Raw genomic sequence first — 23,861 nt, forward strand, 5'->3', positions numbered from 1 at the left:
CTGGATCCACCTGGGTCCACCTGGGGTCCACCTGGATCCACCTGGGTCCACCTGGGTCCACCTGGATCCACCTGGGTCCACCTGGGTTCACATAGGTTCACATGGGTCCACCTGGATCCACCTGGGTCCACCTGGGTCCACCTGGGTTCACATGGGTTCACATGGGTCCACCTGGGTCCACCTGGGTCCACCTGGGTCCACCTGGGTTCACATGGGTCCACCTGGGTCCACCTGGATCCACCTGGATCCACCTGGGTCCACCTGGGTTCACATGGGTTCACATGGGTCCACCTGGATCCACCTGGGTCCACCTGGGTCCACCTGGGTCCACCTGGGTTCACATGGGTCCACCTGGATCCACCTGGGTCCACCTGGGTCCACCTGGGTTCACATGGGTTCACATGGGTCCACCTGGGTCCACCTGGATCCACCTGGGTCCACCTGGGTCCACCTGGGGTCACATGGGGTCACATGGGTCCACCTGGATCCACCTGGGTCCACCTGGGTCCACCTGGGTTCACATGGGTCCACATGGGTCCACCTGGACTCCCAGCAGGCTGACTACCTCTTAATGATGACGTCCTGGTTGGTTCCTGCTGGTGTTCTTCCTCTCAGATGTAGGTCGTTTGGAGAAAAGCGTCTGTTACCTGACTGTAGAACAAAATGTAATCTTTAAGAAAACTGTGTGATTATAAATAATATTTTACATATAAAGAAAATCTGTTAAATAAACAGTAAACAGTACTTTACAATAAACCTACAGAAACCATGGAAACTCAGACCCACTCGCACAGTTTCCACCTGCTGGTAGTTCTATTTATTTTCCTCCATTTATCATCATGCTGGTAGTTCTATTTATTTTCCTCCATTTATCATCATGCTGGTAGTTCTATTTATTTTCCTCCATTTATCATCATGCTGGTAGTTCTATTTATTTTCCTCCATTTATTATCATGCTGGTAGTTCTATTTATTTTCCCTCCATTTATCATCATGCTGGTAGTTCTATTTATTTTCCTCCATTTATCATCATGCTGGTAGTTCTATTTATTTTTCCTCCATTTATCATCATTGCTGGTAGTTCTATTTATTTTCCTCCATTTATTATCATGCTGGTAGTTCTATTTATTTTCCTCCATTTATCATCATGCTGGTAGTTCTATTATTTTTCCTCCATTTATCCTCATGCTGGGTAGTTCTATTTATTTTCCTCCATTTATCATCATGCTGGTAGTTCTATTATTTTCCTCCATTTATCATCATGCTGGTAGTTCTATTTATTTTCCTCCATTTATTATCATGCTGGTAGTTCTATTTCTTTTCCTCCATTTATTATCATGCTGGTAGTTCTATTTATTTTCCTCCATTTATCATCATGCTGGTAGTTCTATTTATTTTCCTCCATTTATTAACATGCTGGTAGTTCTATTTATTTTCCTCCATTTATTCATCATTGCTGGTAGTTCTATTTATTTTCCTCCATTTATCATCATGCTGGTAGTTCTATTTATTTTTCCTCCATTTATTCATCATGCTGGTAGTTCTATTTATTTTCCTCCATTTATTCATCTATGCTGGTAGTTCTATTTATTTTCCTCCATTTATCATCATGCTGGTAGTTCTATTTATTTTTCCTCCATTTATCATCATGCTGGTAGTTCTATTTATTTTCCTCCATTTATCATCATGCTGGTAGTTCTATTTCATTGTTTTCCTCCATTTATTAACATGCTGGTAGTTCTATTTATTTTCCTCCATTTAATCATCATGCTGGTAGTTCTATTTATTTTCCTCCATTTATCATCATGCTGGTAGTTCTATTTATTTTTCCTCCATTTATCATTCATGCTGGTAGTTCTATTTATTTTCCTACATTTATCATCATGCTGGTAGTTCTATTTATTTTCCTCCATTTATCATCATGCTGGTAGTTCTATTTATTTTCCTCCATTTATCATCATGCTGGTAGTTCTATTTTATTTTCATCCCCATTACTCATCATGCTGGTAGTTCTATTTATTTTCCTCCATTTATCCATCATGCTGGTAGTTCTATTTATTTTCCTCCATTTATCATCATGCTGGTAGTTCTATTTATTGTTCCTCCATTTATTCATCATGCTGGTAGTTCTATTTATTTTCCTCCATTTATCCATCATGCTGGTAGTTCTATTATTTCCTCCATTTATCATCATGCTGGTAGTTCTATTTATTTTCCTCCATTTATCATCATGCTGGTAGTTCTATTTATTTTCCTCCATTTATCATCATGCTGGTAGTTCTATTTATTTTCCTCCATTTATCATCATGCTGGTAGTTCTATTTATTTTCCTCCATTTATCATCATGCTGGTAGTTCTATTTATTTTCCTCCATTTATCATCATGCTGGTAGTTCTATTTATTTTCCTCCATTTATCATCATGCTGGTAGTTCTATTTATTTTCCTCCATTTATCATCATGCTGGTAGTTCTATTTATTTTCCTCCATTTATCATCATGCTGGTAGTTCTATTTATTTTCCTCCATTTATCATCATGCTGGTAGTTCTATTTATTTTCCTCCATTTATCATCATGCTGGTAGTTCTATTTATTTTCCTCCATTTATCATCATGCTGGTAGTTCTATTTATTTTCCTCCATTTATCATCATGCTGGTAGTTCTATTTATTTTCCTCCATTTATCATCATGCTGGTAGTTCTATTTATTTTCCTCCATTTATCATCATGCTGGTAGTTCTATTTATTTTCCTCCATTTATCATCATGCTGGTAGTTCTATTTATTTTCCTCCATTTATCATCATGCTGGTAGTTCTATTTATTTTCCTCCATTTATCATCATGCTGGTAGTTCTATTTATTTTCCTCCATTTATCATCATGCTGGTAGTTCTATTTATTTTCCTCCATTTATCATCATGCTGGTAGTTCTATTTATTTTCCTCCATTTATTCATCATGCTGGTAGTTCTATTTATTTTCCTCCATTTATCATCATGCTGGTAGTTCTATTTATTTTCCTCCATTTATCATCATGCTGGTAGTTCTATTTATTTTCCTCCATTTATCATCATGCTGGTAGTTCTATTTATTTTCCTCCATTTATCATCATGCTGGTAGTTCTATTTATTTTCCTCCATTTATCATCATGCTGGTAGTTCTATTTATTTTCCTCCATTTATCATCATGCTGGTAGTTCTATTTATTTTCCTCCATTTATCATCATGCTGGTAGTTCTATTTATTTTCCTCCATTTATCATCATGCTGGTAGTTCTATTTATTTTCCTCCATTTATCATCATGCTGGTAGTTCTATTTATTTTCCTCCATTTATTATCATGCTGGTAGTTCTATTTATTTTCCTCCATTTATCATCATGCTGGTAGTTCTATTTATTTTCCTCCATTTATCATCATGCTGGTAGTTCTATTTATTTTCCTCCATTTATCATCATGCTGGTAGTTCTATTTATTTTCCTCCATTTATCATCATGCTGGTAGTTCTATTTATTTTCCTCCATTTATCATCATGCTGGTAGTTCTATTTATTTTCCTCCATTTATCATCATGCTGGTAGTTCTATTTATTTTCCTCCATTTATCATCATGCTGGTAGTTCTATTTATTTTCCTCCATTTATCATCATGCTGGTAGTTCTATTTATTTTCCTCCATTTATCATCATGCTGGTAGTTCTATTTATTTTCCTCCATTTATCATCATGCTGGTAGTTCTATTTATTTTCCTCCATTTATCATCATGCTGGTAGTTCTATTTATTTTCCTCCATTTATCATCATGCTGGTAGTTCTATTATTTTCCTCCATTTATCATCATGCTGGTAGTTCTATTTATTTTCCTCCATTTATCATCATGCTGGTAGTTCTATTTATTTTCCTCCATTTATTCATCATGCTGGTAGTTCTATTTATTTTCCTCCATTTATCATCATGCTGGTAGTTCTATTTATTTCCTCCATTTATCATCATGCTGGTAGTTCTATTTATTTTCCTCCATTTATCATCATGCTGGTAGTTCTATTTATTTTCCTCCATTTATCATCATGCTGGTAGTTCTATTTATTTTCCTCCATTTATCATCATGCTGGTAGTTCTATTTATTTTCCTCCATTATCATCATGCTGGTAGTTCTATTTATTTTCCTCCATTTATCATCATGCTGGTAGTTCTATTTATTTTCCTCCATTTATCATCATGCTGGTAGTTCTATTTATTTTCCTCCATTTATCATTATGCTGGTAGTGCTATTTATTTTCCTCCATTTATCATCATGCTGGGTAGTTCTATTTATTTTCCTCCATTTATCATCATGCTGGTAAGTTTCTATTTATTTTCCTCCATTTATCATCATGCTGGTAGTTCTATTTATTTTCCTTCCATTTATCATCATGCTGGTAGTTCTATTTATTTTCCTCCATTTATCATCATGCTGGTAGTTCTATTTATTTTCCTCCATTTATCATCATGCTGGTAGTTCTATTTATTTTCCTCCATTTATCATCATGCTGGTAGTTCTATTTATTTTCCTCCATTTATCATCATGCTGGTAGTTCTATTTATTTTCCTCCATTTATCATCATGCTGGTAGTTCTATTTATTTTCCTCCATTTATCATCATGCTGGTAGTTCTATTTATTTTCCTCCATTTATCATCATGCTGGTAGTTCTATTTATTTTCCTCCATTTATCATCATGCTGGTAGTTCTATTTATTTTCCTCCACTTATTATCATGCTGGTAGTTCTATTTATTTTCCTCCATTTATTATCATGCTGGTAGTTCTATTTATTTTCCTCCATTTATCATCCATGCTGGTAGTTCTATTTATTTTCCTCCATTAATCATTCATGCTGGTAGTTCTATTTATTTTCCTCCATTTATCATCATGCTGGTAGTTCTATTTATTTTCCTCCATTTATCATCATGCTGGTAGTTCTATTTATTTTCCTCCATTTATCATCATGCTGGTAGTTCTATTTATTTTTCCTCCATTTATCATCATGCTGGTAGTTCTATTTATTTTCCTCCATTTATCATCATGCTGGTAGTTCTATTTATTTTCCTCCATTTATCATCATGCTGGTAGTTCTATTTATTTTCCTCCATTTATCATCATGCTGGTAGTTCTATTTATTTTCCTCCATTTATCATCATGCTGGTAGTTCTATTTATTTTCCTCCATTTATCATCATGCTGGTAGTTCTATTTATTTTCCTCCATTTATCATCATGCTGGTTGTTCTATTTATTTTCCTCCATTTATCATAATGCTGGTAGTTCTATTTATTTTCCTCCATTTATCATCATGCTGGTAGTTCTATTTATTTTCCTCCATTTATCATCATGCTGGTAGTTCTATTTATTTTTCTCCATTTATCATCATGCTGGTAGTTCTATTTATCTTCCTCCATTTATCATCATGCTGGTAGTTCTATTTATTTTCCTCCATTTATCATCATGCTGGTAGTTCTATTTATTTTCCTCCATTTATCATCATGCTGGTAGTTCTATTTATTTTCCTCCATTTACCGTCATGCTGGTAGTTCTATTTATTTTCCTCCATTTATCATCATGCTGGTAGTTCTATTTATTTTCCTCCATTTATCATCATGCTGGTAGTTCTATTTATTTTCCTCCATTTATTAACATGCTGGTAGTTCTATTTATTTTCCTCCATTTATCATCATGCTGGTAGTTCTATTTATTTTCCTCCATTTATCATCATGCTGGTAGTTCTATTTATTTTTCCTCCATTTATTACATGCTGGTAGTTTCTATTTATTGTCCTCCATTTATCATCATGCTGGTAGTTCTATTTATTTTCCTCCATTTATCATCATGCTGGTAGTTCTATTTATTTTCCTCCATTTATCATCATGCTGGTAGTTCTATTTTTTTTCCTCCATTATCATCATGCTGGTAGTTCTATTTATTTTCCTCCATTTATCATCATGCTGGTAGTTCTATTTATTTTCCTCCACTTATTATCATGCTGGTAGTTCTATTTATTTTCCTCCATTTATTATCATGCTGGTAGTTCTATTTATTTTCCTCCATTTATCATTATGCTGGTAGTGCTATTTATTTTCCTCCATTTATCATCATGCTGGTAGTTCTATTTATTTTCCTCCATTTATCATCATGCTGGTAGTTCTATTTATTTTCCTCCATTTATTAACATGCTGGTAGTTCTATTTATTTTCCTCCATTTATCATCATGCTGGTAGTTCTATTTATTTTCCTCCATTTATCATCATGCTGGTAGTTCTATTTATTTTCCTCCATTTATTAACATGCTGGTAGTTCTATTTATTGTCCTCCATTTATCATCATGCTGGTAGTTCTATTTATTTTCCTCCATTTATCATCATGCTGGTAGTTCTATTTATTTTCCTCCATTTATCATCATGCTGGTAGTTCTATTTATTTTCCTCCATTTATCATCATGCTGGTAGTTCTATTTATTTTCCTCCATTTATCATCATGCTGGTAGTTCTATTTATTTTCCTCCACTTATTATCATGCTGGTAGTTCTATTTATTTTCCTCCATTTATTATCATGCTGGTAGTTCTATTTATTTTCCTCCATTTATCATTATGCTGGTAGTGCTATTTATTTTCCTCCATTTATCATCATGCTGGTAGTTCTATTTATTTTCCTCCATTTATCATCATGCTGGTAAGTTCTATTTATTTTCCTCCATTTATCATCATGCTGGTAGTTCTATTTATTTTCCTTCATTTATCATCATTCTGGTAGTTCTATTTATTTTCCTCCATTTATCATCATGCTGGTAGTTCTATTTATTTTCCTCCATTTATCATCATGCTGGTAGTTCTATTTATTTTCCTCCATTTATCATCATGCTGGTAGTTCTATTTATTTTCCTCCATTTATCATCATGCTGGTAGTTCTATTTATTTTCCTCCATTTATCATCATGCTGGTAGTTCTATTTATTTTCCTCCATTTATCATCATGCTGGTAGTTCTATTTATTTTCCTCCATTTATCATAATGCTGGTAGTTCTATTTATTTTCCTCCATTTATCATCATGCTGGTAGTTCTATTTATTTTCCTCCACTTATTATCATGCTGGTAGTTCTATTTATTTTCCTCCATTTATTATCATGCTGGTAGTTCTATTTATTTTCCTCCATTTATCATCATGCTGGTAGTTCTATTTATTTTCCTCCATTTATCATTATGCTGGTAGTTCTATTTATTTTCCTCCATTTATCATCATGCTGGTAGTTCTATTTATTTTCCTCCATTTATCATCATGCTGGTAGTTCTATTTATTTTCCTCCATTTATCATCATGCTGGTAGTTCTATTTATTTTTCTCCATTTATCATCATGCTGGTAGTTCTATTTATTTTCCTCCATTTATCATCATGCTGGTAGTTCTATTTATTTTCCTCCATTTATCATCATGCTGGTAGTTCTATTTATTTTCCTCCATTTATCATCATGCTGGTAGTTCTATTTATTGTCCTCCATTTATCATCATGCTGGTAGTTCTATTTATTTTCCTCCATTTATCATCATGCTGGTAGTTCTATTTATTTTCCTCCATTTATCATCATGCTGGTAGTTCTATTTATTTTCCTCCATTTATCATAATGCTGGTAGTTCTATTTATTTTCCTCCATTTATCATCATGCTGGTAGTTCTATTTATTTTCCTCCATTTATCATCATGCTGGTAGTTCTATTTATTTTCCTCCATTTATCATCATGCTGGTAGTTCTATTTATTTTCCTCCATTTATCATCATGCTGGTAGTTCTATTTATTTTCCTCCATTTATCATCATGCTGGTAGTTCTATTTATTTTTCTCCATTTATCATCATGCTGGTAGTTCTATTTATTTTCCTCCATTTATCATCATGCTGGTAGTCCTATTTATTTTCCTCCATTTATCATCATGCTGGTAGTTCTATTTATTTTCCTCCATTTATCATCATGCTGGTAGTTCTATTTATTTTCCTCCATTTATCATCATGCTGGTAGTTCTATTTATTTTCCTCCATTTATCATCATGCTGGTAGTTCTATTTATTTTCCTCCATTTATCATCATGCTGGTAGTTCTATTTATTTTCCTCCATTTATCATCATGCTGGTAGTTCTATTTATTTTCCTCCATTTATTAACATGCTGGTAGTTCTATTTATTTTCCTCCATTTATCATCATGCTGGTAGTTCTATTCATTTTCCTCCATTTATCATCATGCTGGTAGTTCTATTTATTTTCCTCCATTTATCATCATGCTGGTAGTTCTATTTATTTTCCTCCATTTATCATCATGCTGGTAGTTCTATTTATTTTCCTCCATTTATCATCATGCTGGTAGTTCTATTTATTTTCCTCCATTTATCATCATGCTGGTAGTTCTATTTATTTTCCTCCATTTATCATCATGCTGGTAGTTCTATTTATTTTCCTCCATTTATCATCATGCTGGTAGTTCTATTTATTTTCCTCCATTTATCATCATGCTGGTAGTTCTATTTATTTTCCTCCATTTATCATCATGCTGGTAGTTCTATTTATTTTCCTCCATTTATCATCATGCTGGTAGTTCTATTTATTTTCCTCCACTTATTATCATGCTGGTAGTTCTATTTATTTTCCTCTATTTATTATCATGCTGGTAGTTCTATTTATATTCCTCCATTTATTATCATGCTGGTAGTTAGATAGACTGGTAGTTCATCTCAGTGGTGGAGGACGCTTCTTCTACTTGGCTTTTTTTTTTTTTTTTTTGGCAATATTAAGATTTTGTTTTACTTTCTTATTTAGCCTGATGAGAGCCTTAATGTCTTTTCAGTCTGTTCAAATATAGTACTACTGATTACTGAAAGATAGCGCATTGCACTATGTACATGTTATTGTCTAAATTAGGGGGATTTTATGGTTCCTTTTCCACATCAAAAAGTCGGCTGTGCTTATAAGAAAATTACAGCCAATCCCTGTGATTATCGGTGATCGGCACTCATGGGTAATCGGTAACGGAATCGACAACAAAAAATCTGATCGGAGCATCCCTAGTATATATATATATATATATGTGTGTGTGTGTGTGTGTGTGTGTGTGTGTGTGTGTGTGTGTGTGTGTGTGTGTGACAATCTATCTTATGACCCAGAGACCAGCCTGAAGCAGACAGGTGAGTTTCTGTTTATTAAAAACTGAAAACAGTAAAACACTGAAGCTGATCATCATCAATAGATCTGATTACATGTTATTAAACACATTGATTTACACAGAGAAGCAGCTCACACACCACAGTCCAGATCAGACCTGATCCAGGACTGTCAGAGGACTGACTCCTGATGGAGGACCACTGTGAGGGTCCTGGATCAGGTTCAGACCTGTTAGTCCAGTTCTGGATCAGGTTTACATCAGTCTGGTCCAACCAGGATCATCGGTCTGCTGAGGAGGTGGAGGCAGGTTAAAGCAGCAGCTGGTTCTACGTCTGACAGGACCAGGACCACAACCAGGTCCAGGACCAGGACCAGGATCCAGTCTCAGTTAGTGAGAACCAAAATACGACCTGAGAAAAAAGGAAGAGACTTAAACAACAAATCCTGGACAGAACTGGTCTAGTCTGACCTAAACTGGTTCAAACTGGTGTGAGAGGAGTCTGACACTAGACTGGTGTGATGGTGGACATAAAGCTGGTAGAAAACCTGGGAGACGGGTTTAACACGTTCTGGTCTGCAGGGCTCCCATGCTGCAGTATTCTCTAGGCCAACATTCACAGTAAAACCAGAAGTTTAGACTCTTCACTTGGTTTTATTTAATGTTTCTACTGTCCTCAGAGAAATAAAACCTACAGGTGGACGGCTTGAAGGTTTCCAGAAAATTCTCAGATAAAGAGAAGTTTTTATCTTAAACACTGGTTGTTGTTTAAGCTGCAGGTTTATGTTCAGAGATAAAACGTTTAGGTTTTAGATGAGCTCTAACTGGTTTGAAGTGGTCTGAACTGGTTTTAAACTGAACTGGTCTGAACTGGTCTGAAGTGGTTCCATACTGGTCTGAACTGGTTTTAAGCTGGTCTGAACTGGTCTGAAGTGGTTTCATACTGGTCTGAACTGGTTTTAAGCTGGTCTGAACTGGTTTTAAACTGGTCTGAACTGGTCTGAAGTGGTTTCATACTGGTCTGAACTGGTCTGAAGTGGTTTCATACTGGTCTGAACTGGTTTTAAGCTGGTCTGAACTGGTTTAAACTGGTCTGAACTGGTCTGAAGTGGTTTCATACTGGTCTGAACTGGTTTTAAGCTGGTCTGAACTCGTTTAAACTGGTCTGAACTGGTTTTAAATTAATCAGAACTGGTTTTAAACTGGTCTGACCTTTGGCCTTCCTCCTGTAGTAGATTAATCCAGCCAGAGAAAAGATCAGACCCAGGGTTCGTCCTGCGGCTCCGATGGCGATCTTGTTTCTTTCTGACTCAGGCATGGACGGGTCTGAGAACACACAGGTGAGACAGACAGGTGTAGAACAGTTAGGCGTAGAACAGTTAGGTGTAGATCAGACAGATGTAGAACAGAGGTGTAGAACCCAATCCCAAACCAGGATCCAGTCTCAGTTAGTGAGAACCAAAATACGACCTGAGAAAAAAGGAAGAGACTTAAACAACAAATCCTGGACAGAACTGGTCCAGTCTGACCTAAACTGGTTCAAACTGGTGTGAGAGGAGTCTGACACTAGACTGGTGTGATGGTGGACATAAAGCTGGTAGAAAACCTGGGAGACGGGTTTAACCTGTTCTGGTCTGCAGGGCTCCCATGCTGCAGTATTCTCTAGGCCAACATTCATAGTAAAACCGGAAGTTTAGACTCTTCACTTGGTTTTATTTAATGTTTCTACTGTCCTCAGAGAAATAAAACCTGGTGGTGGACGGCTTGAAGGTTTCCAGAAAATTCTCAGATAAAGACAAGTTTTTTATCTTAAACACTGGTTGTTGTTTAGGCTGCAGGTTTATGTTCAGAGATAAAATGTTTAGGCTTTAGATGAGCTTTAAACTGGTCTGAAGTGGTCTGAACTGGTTTTAAACTGGTCTGAACTGGTTTCATACTGGTCTGAACTGGTTTTAAATTAATCAGAACTGGTTTTAAACTGGTCTGAACTCGTTTAAACTGGTTTGAACTGGTTTTAAATTAATCAGAACTGGTTTTAAACTGGTCTGACCTTTGGCCTTCCTACTGTAGTAGATGAATCCAGCCAGAAAAAAGACCAAACCCAGGATCAGTCCTGAGGCTCCGATGGCGATCTTGTTTCTTTCTGACTTTGGCATGGACGGGTCTGAGGACACACAGGTGAGACAGAGGTGAGACAGACAGATGGGACAGGTGTAAAACAAACAAGTTTAGAACCAGACAGGTGTAGATCATTCAGGTGTAGCACAGACAGCTGTAGATCAGACAGTTGTATATCAGACAGGTGTAGCACAGACAGACGTAGATCAGACAGGTGTAGAACCAGGCAGGTGTAAAACCAGATAGGTGTAGATCATTCAGGTGTAGTACAGACAGATGTAGATCAGACAGGTGTAGAACCAGGCAGGTGTAAAACCAGATAGGTGTAGATCAGACAGGTGTAGCACAGACAGATGTAGATCAGACAGGTGTGGATCAGACAGGTGTGGATCAGACAGGTGTAGAACCAGGCAGGTGTAAAAGCAGACAGGTGTATATCAGTCAGGTGTAGATCAGACAGGTGTAGATCAGTCAGGTGTAGATCAGACAGGGGTAAAACTAGACAGGTGTAGATCATTCAGGTGTAGCACAGACAGATGTAGATCAGACAGATGTATATCAGACAGATGTAGATCAGTCAGGTGTAGATCAGACAGGGGTAAAACCAGACAGGTGTAAAACCAGACAGGTGTAGATCATTCAGGTGTAGCACAGACAGATGTAGATCAGACAGATGTATATCAGACAGATGTAGATCAGTCAGGTGTAGATCAGACAGGGGTAAAACCAGACAGGTGTAAAACCAGACAGGTGTAGATCATTCAGGTGTAGCACAGACAGATGTAGATCAGACAGATGTATATCAGACAGATGTAGATCAGTCAGGTGTAGATCAGGCAGGGGTAAAACCAGACAGGTGTAAAACCAGACAGGTGTAGATCATTCAGGTGTAGCACAGACAGGTGTAGATCAGACAGGTGTAGCACAGACAGATGTAGATCAGACAGTTGTATATCAGACAGGTGTAGATCAGACAGATGTAGCTCACACAGGTGTAGATCAGACAGGGGTAAAACCAGACAGGTGTAAAACCAGACAGGTGTAGATCATTCAGGTGTAGCACAGACAGATGTAGATCAGACAGCTGTATATCAGACAGGTGTAGATCAGACAGGTGTAGATCAGACAGGTGTAGAACCAGACAGGTGTAGATCAGACAGGTGTAGATCAGTCAGGTGTAGATCAGACAGGTGTAAACCAGACAGGTGTAGATCATTCAGATGTAGCACAGACAGATGTAGATCAGACAGCTGTATATCAGACAGGTGTAGATCAGACAGGTGTAGAACCAGACAGGTGTAGATCAGACAGGTGTAGAACCAGACAGGTGTAGATCAGACAGATGTAGATCAGTCAGGTGTAGATCAGACAGATGTAGATCAGTCAGATGTAGCACAGACAGATGTAGATCAGTCAGATGTAGCACAGACAGATGTAGATCAGACAGCTGTAGATCAGTCAGGTGTAGATCAGACAGATGTAGATCAGTCAGGTGTAGATCAGACAGATGTAGATCAGTCAGGTGTAGATCAGACAGGGGTAAAACCAGACAGGTGTAAACCAGACAGGTGTAGATCATTCAGATGTAGCACAGACAGATGTAGATCAGACAGCTGTATATCAGACAGGTGTAGATCAGACAGGTGTAGAACCAGACAGGTGTAGATCAGACAGATGTAGATCAGTCAGGTGTAGATCAGACAGATGTAGATCAGACAGGGGTAAAACCAGACAGGTGTAAACCAGACAGGTGTAGATCATTCAGATGTAGCACAGACAGGTGTAGATCAGACAGCTGTATATCAGACAGGTGTAGAACCAGACAGGTGTAGAAACAGACAGGTGTAGATCAGACAGGTGTAGATCAGACAGGTGTAGAACCAGACAGGTGTAGAATCAGACAGGTGTAGAACCAGACAGGTGTAGATCAGACAGATGTAGATCAGTCAGGTGTAGATCAGTCAGGTGTAGATCAGACAGGGGTAAAACCAGACAGGTGTAAACCAGACAGGTGTAGATCATTCAGATGTAGCACAGACAGATGTAGATCAGACAGCTGTATATCAGACAGGTGTAGATCAGACAGGTGTAGAACCAGACAGGTGTAGAAACAGACAGGTGTAGATCAGACAGGTGTAGAATCAGACAGGTGTAGAACCAGACAGGTATGTACCCCAGTCAATAATCAGAGGCTCCTTCAGGCTGGCGTGTTCCACCTTACAGGAGATCTTCTCTCCAGGCCTGCACCAACACAAACCAACGTCACTGACATGAAACTGCACCACGAAGTCCAGAAACTCTGGTACAACCAGGGTAGAATCCAGGTAGAACTCAGGTAGAAACCAGGTAGAAACCAGGTAGAACCCAGGTAGAACTCAAGCCCTAACCTCATAGCTGTACCTTAACCAACAAATGCTGTTGGATGTTTGTTCAAGTTTATTTTTTCCAGACTGGCCTGGTAGGGGAGAGCAGCCATTTTGTTTTGTTTGGGTGCTTTTCTACTCTTTATGTTGAAGTTAGGGTAGAACCCAGGTAGAATCCTTCGTTAGGTTCTCTATGAACTACTCAGCAGATTCAGACTATGAGTTACCTTCTGGTTATCAACCAGGTGTTCTGTCTCTGGATCAGGTAAAACGGGGCAGAGCTGACATATATGGATCTGGACTTGGACTCACCTGGGTGTGTACTCCAGGTGGGAGTGGACCAGGACCTGGACTTACCTGGGTGTGTACTGCAGGTGGGACTGGACCAGGACTTGGACTCACCTGTGTGTGTACTCCAGGTGGGACTGGACCTGGACTTGGACTCACCTGGGTGTGTACCCCAGGTGAAACTGGACCAGGACCTGAACTCACCTGGGTGTGTACTCCAGGTGGGACTGGACCAGGACTTGGACTCACCTGGGTGTGTACTCCAGGTGGAACTGGACCAGGACCTGAACTCACCTGGGTGTGTACTCCAGGTGGGACTGGACCAGGACTTGGACTCACCTGGGTGTGTACTCCAGGTGGGACTGGACCTGGACTTGGACTCACCTGGGTGTGTACCCCAGGTGGAACTGGACCAGGACCTGAACTCACCTGGGTGTGTACTCCAGGTGGGACTGGACCTGGACTTGGACTCACCTGGGTGTGTACCCCAGGTGGAACTGGACCAGGACCTGAACTCACCTGGGTGTGTACTCCAGGTGGGACTGGACCAGGACTTGGACTCACCTGGGTGTGTACTCCAGGTGGAACTGGACCAGCACCTGGACTCACCTGGGTGGGTCCTCCAGGTAGGAGTGGGTCTGGTAGTACCAATCACCGTCCTCCATCTCATTAGTGAGATCAGGCAGGACTTCCTGTCCGTCTCTGAGCCAGCTGACTCTGATGGTTTTTGGGTAGAAGTCGTAGACGCTGCAGACCAACATGGCGGGATGGCGACCAGCATGGGGCGTGGTGGAGTACAGCCTGACGTAGGGTTCAGCTGGAAGACAGACGATGGTTATAGATTAATCGTTCATATCTCTGATCATCTTTAATTAGGTTGGTGGAAGAAGAGGAGGAGGAGGAGATGGAGGAGGAGGAGGTTCTGCAGGATGAGGAAGGAGTGTGTTTATTACAGAAACCAGATGATTGACTGCAAACAGTCTGAACCAAGAACAGAGACTTAATGTTCTGGTCCAGGGACAGCTGGTATCTAAGCAGTCCTCAACATCATCCTCTTCATCGTCCTCTTGACATTTAGACAGCAGACTCGCACTCGAACCAGACCAGGCCAGACCAGGCCAGACCAGACCAGACCAGACCAGGCCAGGCCAGGCCAGGCCAGGCCAGACCAGACCAGACCAGGCCAGGCCAGGCCAGGCCAGACCAGACCAGGCCAGGCCAGACCAGACCAGACCAGGCCAGACCAGACCAGGCCAGACCAGACCAGACCAGACCAGGCCAGGCCAGGCCAGGCCAGACCAGGCCAGACCAGACCAGGCCAGGCCAGACCAGACCAGATCAGACCAGACCAGGCCAGGCCAGACCAGGCCAGACCAGACCAGGCCAGGCCAGACCAGACCAGACCAGACCAGGCCGGCCAGACCAGGCCAGGCCAGACCAGACCATACCAGGCCAGGCCAGATGAGACACAGGACTAGGAATGATGGTTAGCCCAGCTGCCAGGTTTAGGTTTAAGACTGATGCCACTGAGCTTCACTTCCTGTTTACTCACCAGGAGGTTAAATACTGACCCCTGCTGGTGGAGAAGGAGCTCTGCATCCGTTAGACTAAGCTGCTAAAATCACTACATGATACACGACCTGGTAGGTGTATAGATGACCTGATAGGTGTATAGATGACCTGGTAGGTGTATAGATGACCTCATAGGTGTATTGATGACCTCATAGGTGTATAAATGACCTGATAGGTGTATAGATGACCTGATAGGTGTATAGATGACCTGGTAGGTGTATAGATGACCTGGTAGGTGTATAGATGACCTCATAGGTGTATTGATGACCTGGTAGGTGTATAGATGACCTGATAGGTGTATTGATGACCTGGTAGGTGTATTGATGACCTGATTGGTGTATAGATGACCTGGTTGGTGTATAGATGATCTGGTAGGTGTATTGATGACCTCATAGGTGTATAGATGACCTGATAGGTGTATAGATGACCTGGTAGGTGTATAGATGACCTGATAGGTGTATAGATGACCTGATAGGTGTACTGACGACCTGATAGGTGTATAGATGACCTCATAGGTGTATAGATGACCTCATAGGTGTATAAATGACCTGATAGGTGTATTGATGACCTGGTAGGTGTATAGATGACCTGGTAGGTGTATAGATGACCTGATAGGTGTACTGACGACCTGATAGGTGTATAGATGACCTGGTAGGTGTATAGATGACCTGATAGGTGTATAGATGACCTGGTAGGTGTATAGATGACCTCATAGGTGTATAAATGACCTCATAGGTGTATAGATGACCTGATAGGTGTATAGATGACCTGGTAGGTGTATAGATGACCTGATAGGTGTATTGATGACCTGGTAGGTGTATAGATGACCTGGTAGGTGTATAGATGACCTGATAGGTGTATAGATGACCTGGTAGGTGTATAGATGACCTGATAGGTGTACTGACGACCTGATAGGTGTATTGATGACCTGGTAGGTGTATAGATGACCTGATAGGTGTATAGATGACCTGACAGGTGTATAGATGACCTCATAGGTGTACTGACGACCTGATAGGTGTATAGATGACCTGGTAGGTGTATAGATGACCTCATAGGTGTATTGATGACCTCATAGGTGTATAAATGACCTGATAGGTGTATAGATGACCTGATAGGTGTATAGATGACCTGGTAGGTGTATAAATGACCTGATAGGTGTATTGATGACCTGGTAGGTGTATAGATGACCTGGTAGGTGTATAGATGACCTCATAGGTGTACTGACGACCTGATAGGTGTATAGATGACCTGGTAGGTGTATAGATGACCTGATAGGTGTATAGATGACCTGGTAGGTGTATAGATGACCTGATAGGTGTACTGACGACCTGATAGGTGTATAGATGACCTGTTAGGTGTATAGATGACCTGATAGGTGTATAGATGACCTGATAGGTGTATAGATGACCTGGTAGGTGTATAGATGACCTGATAGGTGTACTGACGACCTGATAGGTGTATTGATGACCTGATAGGTGTATAGATGACCTGATAGGTGTATAGATGACCTGGTAGGTGTATAGATGACCTGATAGGTGTACTGACAACCTGATAGGTGTATAGATGACCTGGTAGGTGTATAGATGACCTGATAGGTGTACTGACGACCTGATAGGTGTATAGATGACCTGATAGGTGTATAGATGACCTGGTAGGTGTATAGATGACCTGATAGGTGTATAGATGACCTCATAGGTGTATAGATGGCCTGATAGGTGTATAGATGACCTGATAGGTGTATAGATGACCTGATAGGTGTATAGATGACCTGATAGGTGTATAGATGACTTGATAGGTGTATTGATGACCTGGTAGGTGTATAGATGACCTGATAGGTGTATAGATGACCTGGTAGGTGTATAGATGACCTGATAGGTGTACTGACGACCTGATAGGTGTATAGATGACCTGATAGGTGTATAGATGACCTGGTAGGTGTATAGATGACCTGATAGGTGTATAGATGACCTGGTAGGTGTATAGATGACCTGATAGGTGTATTGATGACCTGATAGGTGTATAGATGACCTGGTAGGTGTATAGATGACCTGGTAGGTGTATTGATGACCTGATAGGTGTATAGATGACCTGGTAGGTGTATAGATGACCTGATAGGTGTATAGATGACCTGGTAGGTGTATAGATGACCTGGTAGGTGTATAGATGACCTCATAGGTGTATAAATGACCTGGTAGGTGTATAGATGACCTGGTAGGTGTATAGATGACCTGGTAGGTGTATAGATGACCTGGTAGGTGTATTGATGACCTGGTAGGTGTATAGATGACCTCATAGGTGTATAAATGACCTGATAGGTGTATAGATGACCTGGTAGATGTATAGATGACCTGATAGGTGTATTGATGACCTGGTAGGTGTATAGATGACCTGATAGGTGTATTGATGACCTGGTAGGTGTATAGATGACCTGATAGGTGTATAGATGACCTGGTAGGTGTATTGATGACCTGATAGGTGTATAGATGACCTGGTAGGTGTATAGATGTATACGCTGTGTAGCGTCCACAGCTTTAAATAATTACATGGAATAAGTCAGACCAGTGAGGAAGGAACGGTCTTCTGAATGATCAATAAAAACAGAACAGAAGGATGGGATTTAATGAAGTTTAAATATTTCTGCTGAATATCTCATGAAATCAATCAATTACTTTATTGATAGTCTGATTATATATATAGTTATAGTTGCAATAACTGTGTAAACAAGCAGAATCAATATGTTATTGATCATCAGTATCAGCTGTTATTGATCAGTGTGGTATGAATGAGCTGCAGTTCCAGGGTCTGACCAGCAGGTGGAGACAGAGACCTGGTTCTGGTTCAGTTTTCTGATCAGCATGTTATTGATTACTGTGATTGATTCTGGGATCTGAGCTAATAAACTGGAGGATTATAGATCAGAGCAGCAGCTGATCTGAAGCTCAGACCTGATCCAGTCTGACCTTCATCATGAGGATGACGATGGTACACTCACCTGATTTAGACAGAGCATTCTGGTATTCAATACCAATGTTGTATTGGCAGTACACCTCCTTCTGAGCTCTCATACTAGCCAGGAGTGAAGCATCTTGGTTCCAGTGCTCGGCGGCCTTCACTCCGAACTCCGTGTATCCGACAAACTTCCCCAAACTGCTGCTGAACCGGATGTACTCCAGCTTGTTGTAGAAATAAGACTGGATGAACTCGATGTCCTTCAGCTCCGTGGAGTTAAACACACACCGATCCAGGTCATAATGTCGAAACCCATCTGAAACACACACACTCGGTATTGATCACTGATCACATTATTGATTCTGCACACTGTACAAACACCATGTGTTCTCCAGAATGTTGATCAGAGTAGTGGTTTGTCTATCATTCAGTGTAAAATTGTATATAATGTAAAATATAATGTAAAATTATTGATCAGTGATTAGTAATATAGTAAAATTATTGATCAGTGATTAGTAAATCAGTAAAATTATTGATTGTCTCTATATTGATAAAGTTATAAACAATCTTCAAGCCTCGGTGGGACTACATACAAACAGGGGGGTAAGAGCACTCGTGGCAGATGGAGATGGAAGTTTGTTGAAGGAGGAACAATTTGTGGCATCCCTAGAAGTTATTAACTTTTTCCTGGATGTAAACTTTGGGACTACGGATAGGTTGGCGACAGTGTGCATGAGCCTGATCCATGTAGATGGCAAAATATTATCCAAAATTCACAGTATTGCCACAAATCATTTATAAAGATGAAGTGGGGTTTATTAAGCTTTGGTTTAATAAATAAGGCTGCTGCACTTCCTGTAAGCAAAGACAAATAACCCGAACCCGGGAGCAGCAATATTTCTTGACACACAGAAAGCGTCTGACAGAGAGGAGTTTCTTATTTATCAGGAGATTAAGACTCTATACGTGGAAGAAAAGGCTGCAGTGTTCACTAACGGAGTGTTTTCTCCCTTTTCAGTGTTTCCAGGTCTACCTGTCAGGGTTGTCATCTCAGGCTTCTGTTTGCCTTTTTTCTGGAACCTCTAGCTGTTAAAATAAGGGAAGAAATCAGAATTCAGGGTGTGACGGGAGGCTGGAGGGAACACACACTGTTTTTGTATGCGGACGATGTTCTGGTACTATGTCAGGACCCTTCTAACTCCATAACTACGATGCTAGAAGTTATTGATGAGTTCTCTAAATTGTCAGGTTATAAAGTTAACGTAAGTCAGAGGAAATGCCAGCGCCTCAACATTTTAACGCCGACTTATTATCTGCTTTCAGTTTAAGAGGGTACAGAACGGGATGAACTCTTTGGGAATATTACCTAATCCTAAGATTGAAGAAATCATAATGTGGGAAAAAAAATGAAGACTAATTTGGATAGTTGGGGTAAACTGCGACTGACGGGTGTAAACCCCGGATTAATCTGACGGCCGTAAACCCCGGATTAATCTGACGGCCGTAAACCCCGGATTAATCTGACGGCCGTAAACCCCGGATTAATCTGACGGCCGTAAACCCCGGATTAATCTGACGGGCGTAAACCCCGGATTAATCTGACGGCCGTAAACCCCGGATTAATCAGTCGGGCGTAAACCCCGGATTAATCTGACTGGCGTAAACCCCGGATTAATCTGATGGACGTAAACCCCGGATTAATCTGACGGCCGTAAACCCCGGATTAATCTGACTGGCGTAAACACCGGATTAATCTGACTGGCGTAAACCCCGGATTAATCTGACGGCCGTAAACCCCGGATTAATCTGACTGGCGTAAACCCCGGATTAATCTGACGGACGTAAATCCCGGATTAATCTGACTGGCGTAAACCCCGGATTAATCTGACGGCCGTAAACCCCGGATTAATCTGACTGGCGTAAACCCCGGATTAATCTGACTGGCGTAAACCCCGGATTAATCTGACGGCCGTAAACCCCGGATTAATCTGACTGGCGTAAACACCGGATTAATCTGACGGTCGTAAACCCCGGATTAATCTGACGGACGTAAATCCCGGATTAATCTGACTGGCGTAAACCCCGGATTAATCTGACGGCCGTAAACCCCGGATTAATCTGACTGGCGTAAACCCCGGATTAATCTGACTGGCGTAAACCCCGGATTAATCTGACGGCCGTAAACCCCGGATTAATCTGACTGGCGTAAACCCCGGATTAATCTGACTGGCGTAAACCCCGGATTAATCTGACGGCCGTAAACCCCGGATTAATCTGACTGGCGTAAACACCGGATTAATCTGACGGTCGTAAACCCCGGATTAATCTGACGGACGTAAATCCCGGATTAATCTGACTGGCGTAAACCCCGGATTAATCTGACGGCCGTAAACCCCGGATTAATCTGACTGGCGTAAACCCCGGATTAATCTGACTGGCGTAAACCCCGGATTAATCTGACGGCCGTAAACCCCGGATTAATCTGACTGGCGTAAACCCCGGATTAATCTGACAGCCGTAAACCCGGATTAATCTGACGGGTTTTTTAAACTTCTCCAGGGTGGTAAAGCAGGAGGTTCATAAGAAGTGTGACATTTCCACATTTTTCTAAAGGTACGCATCCATAATACACAATCTGAAACTTAAGATAAGCAGACAGATGATTTACTGGCTGCGGTGGCTAAAAACAGGGACGTGGACGATTGGTGATTTTTATGAGAGGACACATTCATGTCATTTAATGCACTTAGAGAAAAGTTTAACCTGGAGGGACGCAATCATTTTTAAAAATGTTTGCAAATTAGAAACTGTTTGGAAGGCAAAGTAAAGCTCTCTAAAGAGAGTTCTTATCATTACCAGCATTACTAACAAGGCTTCAAAGGGGTACAATACTTGTCCGTGGGTTAAGAACAAAGTGAGCAACAATGTTAAAATATAATGGGAAAGAGACTCGGCTGCCCAGGCTGCACGTTTGAAGAAAATATTAGTGAAGCTAAAGGTAAATTTATCCAGTGGGTATTATTTTACTCCATCTAGACTTCATGGAATGAGCTCTAGTAAAGATGACCTGTGTTGGATGAAGTGTAAGCTACAGATCTGAGGTACCACAGCTGGATAAGGCAGCTTTTAGAGGGGGAACACTGGATGTGTGACTTCTGCTGCCTTAGAAAGAACCACAGCTCCCGACTCTGAAGACGTGGAGAGAAAATGACTGAAAATGCAGCGTGGGAGAAAATGTTGGGAAGATTAAACCGTAAAACGAGGCTGTGACAGAGAGACGGGACAGTTTTGCTCTTATGTCTACAACACGGGACAGTAGGACGTCCATCCTGGACTAATGTTCAGCAGAGTCAAAATCTAATAAAGACTTTAATTACAAAAGAAAACAAACATCTCCAGCACATTGATCAGAGTATTGATCAGGTTTCCTCCAGCTGCTGTACAGAGGAATGGAACGGTGTGTGTATTGATCAGGTTTCCTCCAGCTGCTGTACAGAGGAATGGAACGGTGTGTGTATTGATCAGTGATCAGTGAGTATTGATCCTACCTGCTGAGTAGATGGTGATGAAGAGGAGGGTGAGGCAGAGGAAGGATGAAGCCATCTCTCTGAGTCCAGCAGACAAACTGATCCAGTCTGACTGAGAGCTGCAGGAAAACCCGGAGGAGGGTCACGTGACCGCAGCATCAGCTGTTACCGGGTAGAAGAACCTGGCTGGAGGCTGGAACCGTGGACCAGGACTAGAGTCCCGTTTACAGACGGTTCTGGTTCTGGTAGAGGTCACAGCGGATCCACATCACAACTTTTAAAGTTCTGCACAAGCCTTTTAATGATCCACTTATAATGTGACTCGGGTGTATTGCAGCAGGTAAACATGTAAAATCTGCAGGACAGGAGGCTCCACAGTTAGTGATCCTGCACCAGTCCACCGACCTTCATATCTTTTTATAGGCTTGAAATAAATCTGGTTCATACAGAAAATATTCCTTTTAAACTTTTAAATTTTAATTAAAAAAAATAACTCAGTGTTTTAAATCATTTAGATCGAATACCTGAAGACACAAGAAATATTTCCTGCATTCCTAATTCAGAAAGCAGGATTTTTCTAATAAACAGACCCAGTAAAAGACGTAGTTTACAGCGGGTCTGGTCCCAGTTTGGTCCCAGTTCAGCGTTATCGTAGCAAAGTTACAGCTGATTCTTCTGAACACATCCAGAGGAGCTAATCTGATGAGTTCACATGAATTTAGTTCAAACAAAGCAACAAGCTAACGTTTACACGGCTATGGCTCTAAGCTAGTTGCTAACGTTGATGCTAACATTAGCTTCATATGACAGTGACTAACCTCTCCAGGTGTGTTTTAAGGTGGATGTGGTGTATCCAGCATCGTGGATTTTAAAACCACAGACGTTCCAGTTTGCTGCTCCTTTTTTAAGTTTTTAATTCCCAAAAGTTAGAATAACGCTGCAGCTACAGCTGCGTTCACCCGTGTGGTCAATGTCTGGACTGATAAGAGTTTTTCTAAGATTAAAGGTTTTATGTGCATCCTAAACTCTGTTTTTCCTTATAAAGACTAATAATTGTAATATTATATAGTATATATTATATAGTTCCACCAGCATTAAAAACTGTATTTAACAGAAATACTAAATTTAGAAATGATAAAATCTGGAACAAACTAAACGTGGAAATGTTTGTGAAACTGTGATGATGATCCAGAAATTCATCCATAGAAGAGTCAGCGTTTAACCAGAGGCGGGTTCATTGTGAGGAATGAGAGGACGGTGGTTGGTAATCAGATCCTGGGAAGGCAGTCTGGTCTCGTGGGACGGAAGCACACTGCAGGACAGCTTAGTTCTGGGATCTGAAAACACTCATAAGTCCGATAACCAGGTGCGTGGTCCAGAGAACGGGCAGAGGTCAGGACACTCATCCACGTGGGTAGGTGAGAATCAGTGGTCATAGATCAGACCTGGGTTGGCAAGGTGAGGTCCGGGTAATCCTGGGACGTGGTTTGGTAGGTAAGAAAACTGGAAGATAGAAAACAAACGCTGGGTCTGAACCTGGCACAAGGCTGTCGGTAGTCCGGCAGGGAAGGAGAGTCTGGGCTGAGAACAGGTGAGGAGCAATCAGGGAGGCTCAGGAGGAGCGAATGAACCTGATGGAGGTTACCCGTTTACCAGTTTGCCTGCTCCACCTGCCGACAACTCACCTGTTTCCTGGTGGAAAGATGTGGACTACAGCTCTAAGCTGGAACCCACCATCTGGACGTTTACATCTTTATTAAAGTCGGTTAAACTTCCTCGTCTGCTTTCAGGTCCACGTTCCTCCAGCAGCACCTGCTCTTTACATCCATCTCCATCTGACTTTTTACTTCACTGCTTGTGGTTTTTCGTTGGCCTGCTGCTGGAACGCAGG

The 23,861-nt window shown here is 40.8% G+C and overlaps 1 protein-coding gene and 1 long non-coding RNA gene across 3 annotated transcripts; both read right to left on the reverse strand.

The window, feature by feature from the left end:
- Positions 1 to 9,173: 9,173 nt before the first annotated feature.
- Positions 9,174 to 22,146, reverse strand: LOC121639613 (H-2 class II histocompatibility antigen, E-S beta chain-like). 2 transcript variants are annotated; one of them, XM_041984941.1, is made up of 7 exons: positions 21,992 to 22,134; positions 18,487 to 18,759; positions 14,532 to 14,739; positions 13,445 to 13,512; positions 11,204 to 11,317; positions 10,366 to 10,479; positions 9,174 to 9,565 (listed from the first exon to the last, which is right to left on the reverse strand). In XM_041984941.1, the coding sequence occupies exons 1-7, from the start codon at positions 22,044 to 22,046 to the stop codon at positions 9,540 to 9,542; spliced, it is 858 nt and encodes a 285-aa protein (XP_041840875.1). In that variant the 5' UTR covers positions 22,047 to 22,134; the 3' UTR covers positions 9,174 to 9,539. The 2 variants fall into 2 exon arrangements, with proteins under 2 accessions (XP_041840875.1, XP_041840876.1); XM_041984942.1 differs by lacking the exon at positions 11,204 to 11,317 and having other exon boundaries at positions 21,992 to 22,146.
- On the reverse strand, positions 14,126 to 14,532 carry LOC121639617. The gene is made up of 2 exons (XR_006010225.1): positions 14,442 to 14,532; positions 14,126 to 14,396 (listed from the first exon to the last, which is right to left on the reverse strand). It is a non-coding gene; the product is annotated as an uncharacterized LOC121639617 (long non-coding RNA).
- Positions 22,147 to 23,861: the final 1,715 nt, after the last annotated feature.

Source organism: Melanotaenia boesemani, chromosome 5, assembly GCF_017639745.1.
Source record: "Melanotaenia boesemani isolate fMelBoe1 chromosome 5, fMelBoe1.pri, whole genome shotgun sequence".
Classification (NCBI taxonomy): Eukaryota; Metazoa; Chordata; class Actinopteri; order Atheriniformes; family Melanotaeniidae; genus Melanotaenia; species Melanotaenia boesemani.

Bases quoted from the DNA above. Each gene is read 5' to 3' on its own strand.
- LOC121639613 (XM_041984941.1), bottom strand. From the start codon at position 22,046: ATGGCTTCATCCTTCCTCTGCCTCACCCTCCTCTTCATCACCATCTAC. The intron at 18,760-21,991 runs GTAGGATCAATA...TGTGTGTTTCAG, and splicing joins CATCACCATCTACTCAGCAG to ATGGGTTTCGACATTATGAC. The intron at 14,740-18,486 runs GTGAGTGTACCA...TCTGTCTTCCAG, and splicing joins GAATGCTCTGTCTAAATCAG to CTGAACCCTACGTCAGGCTG.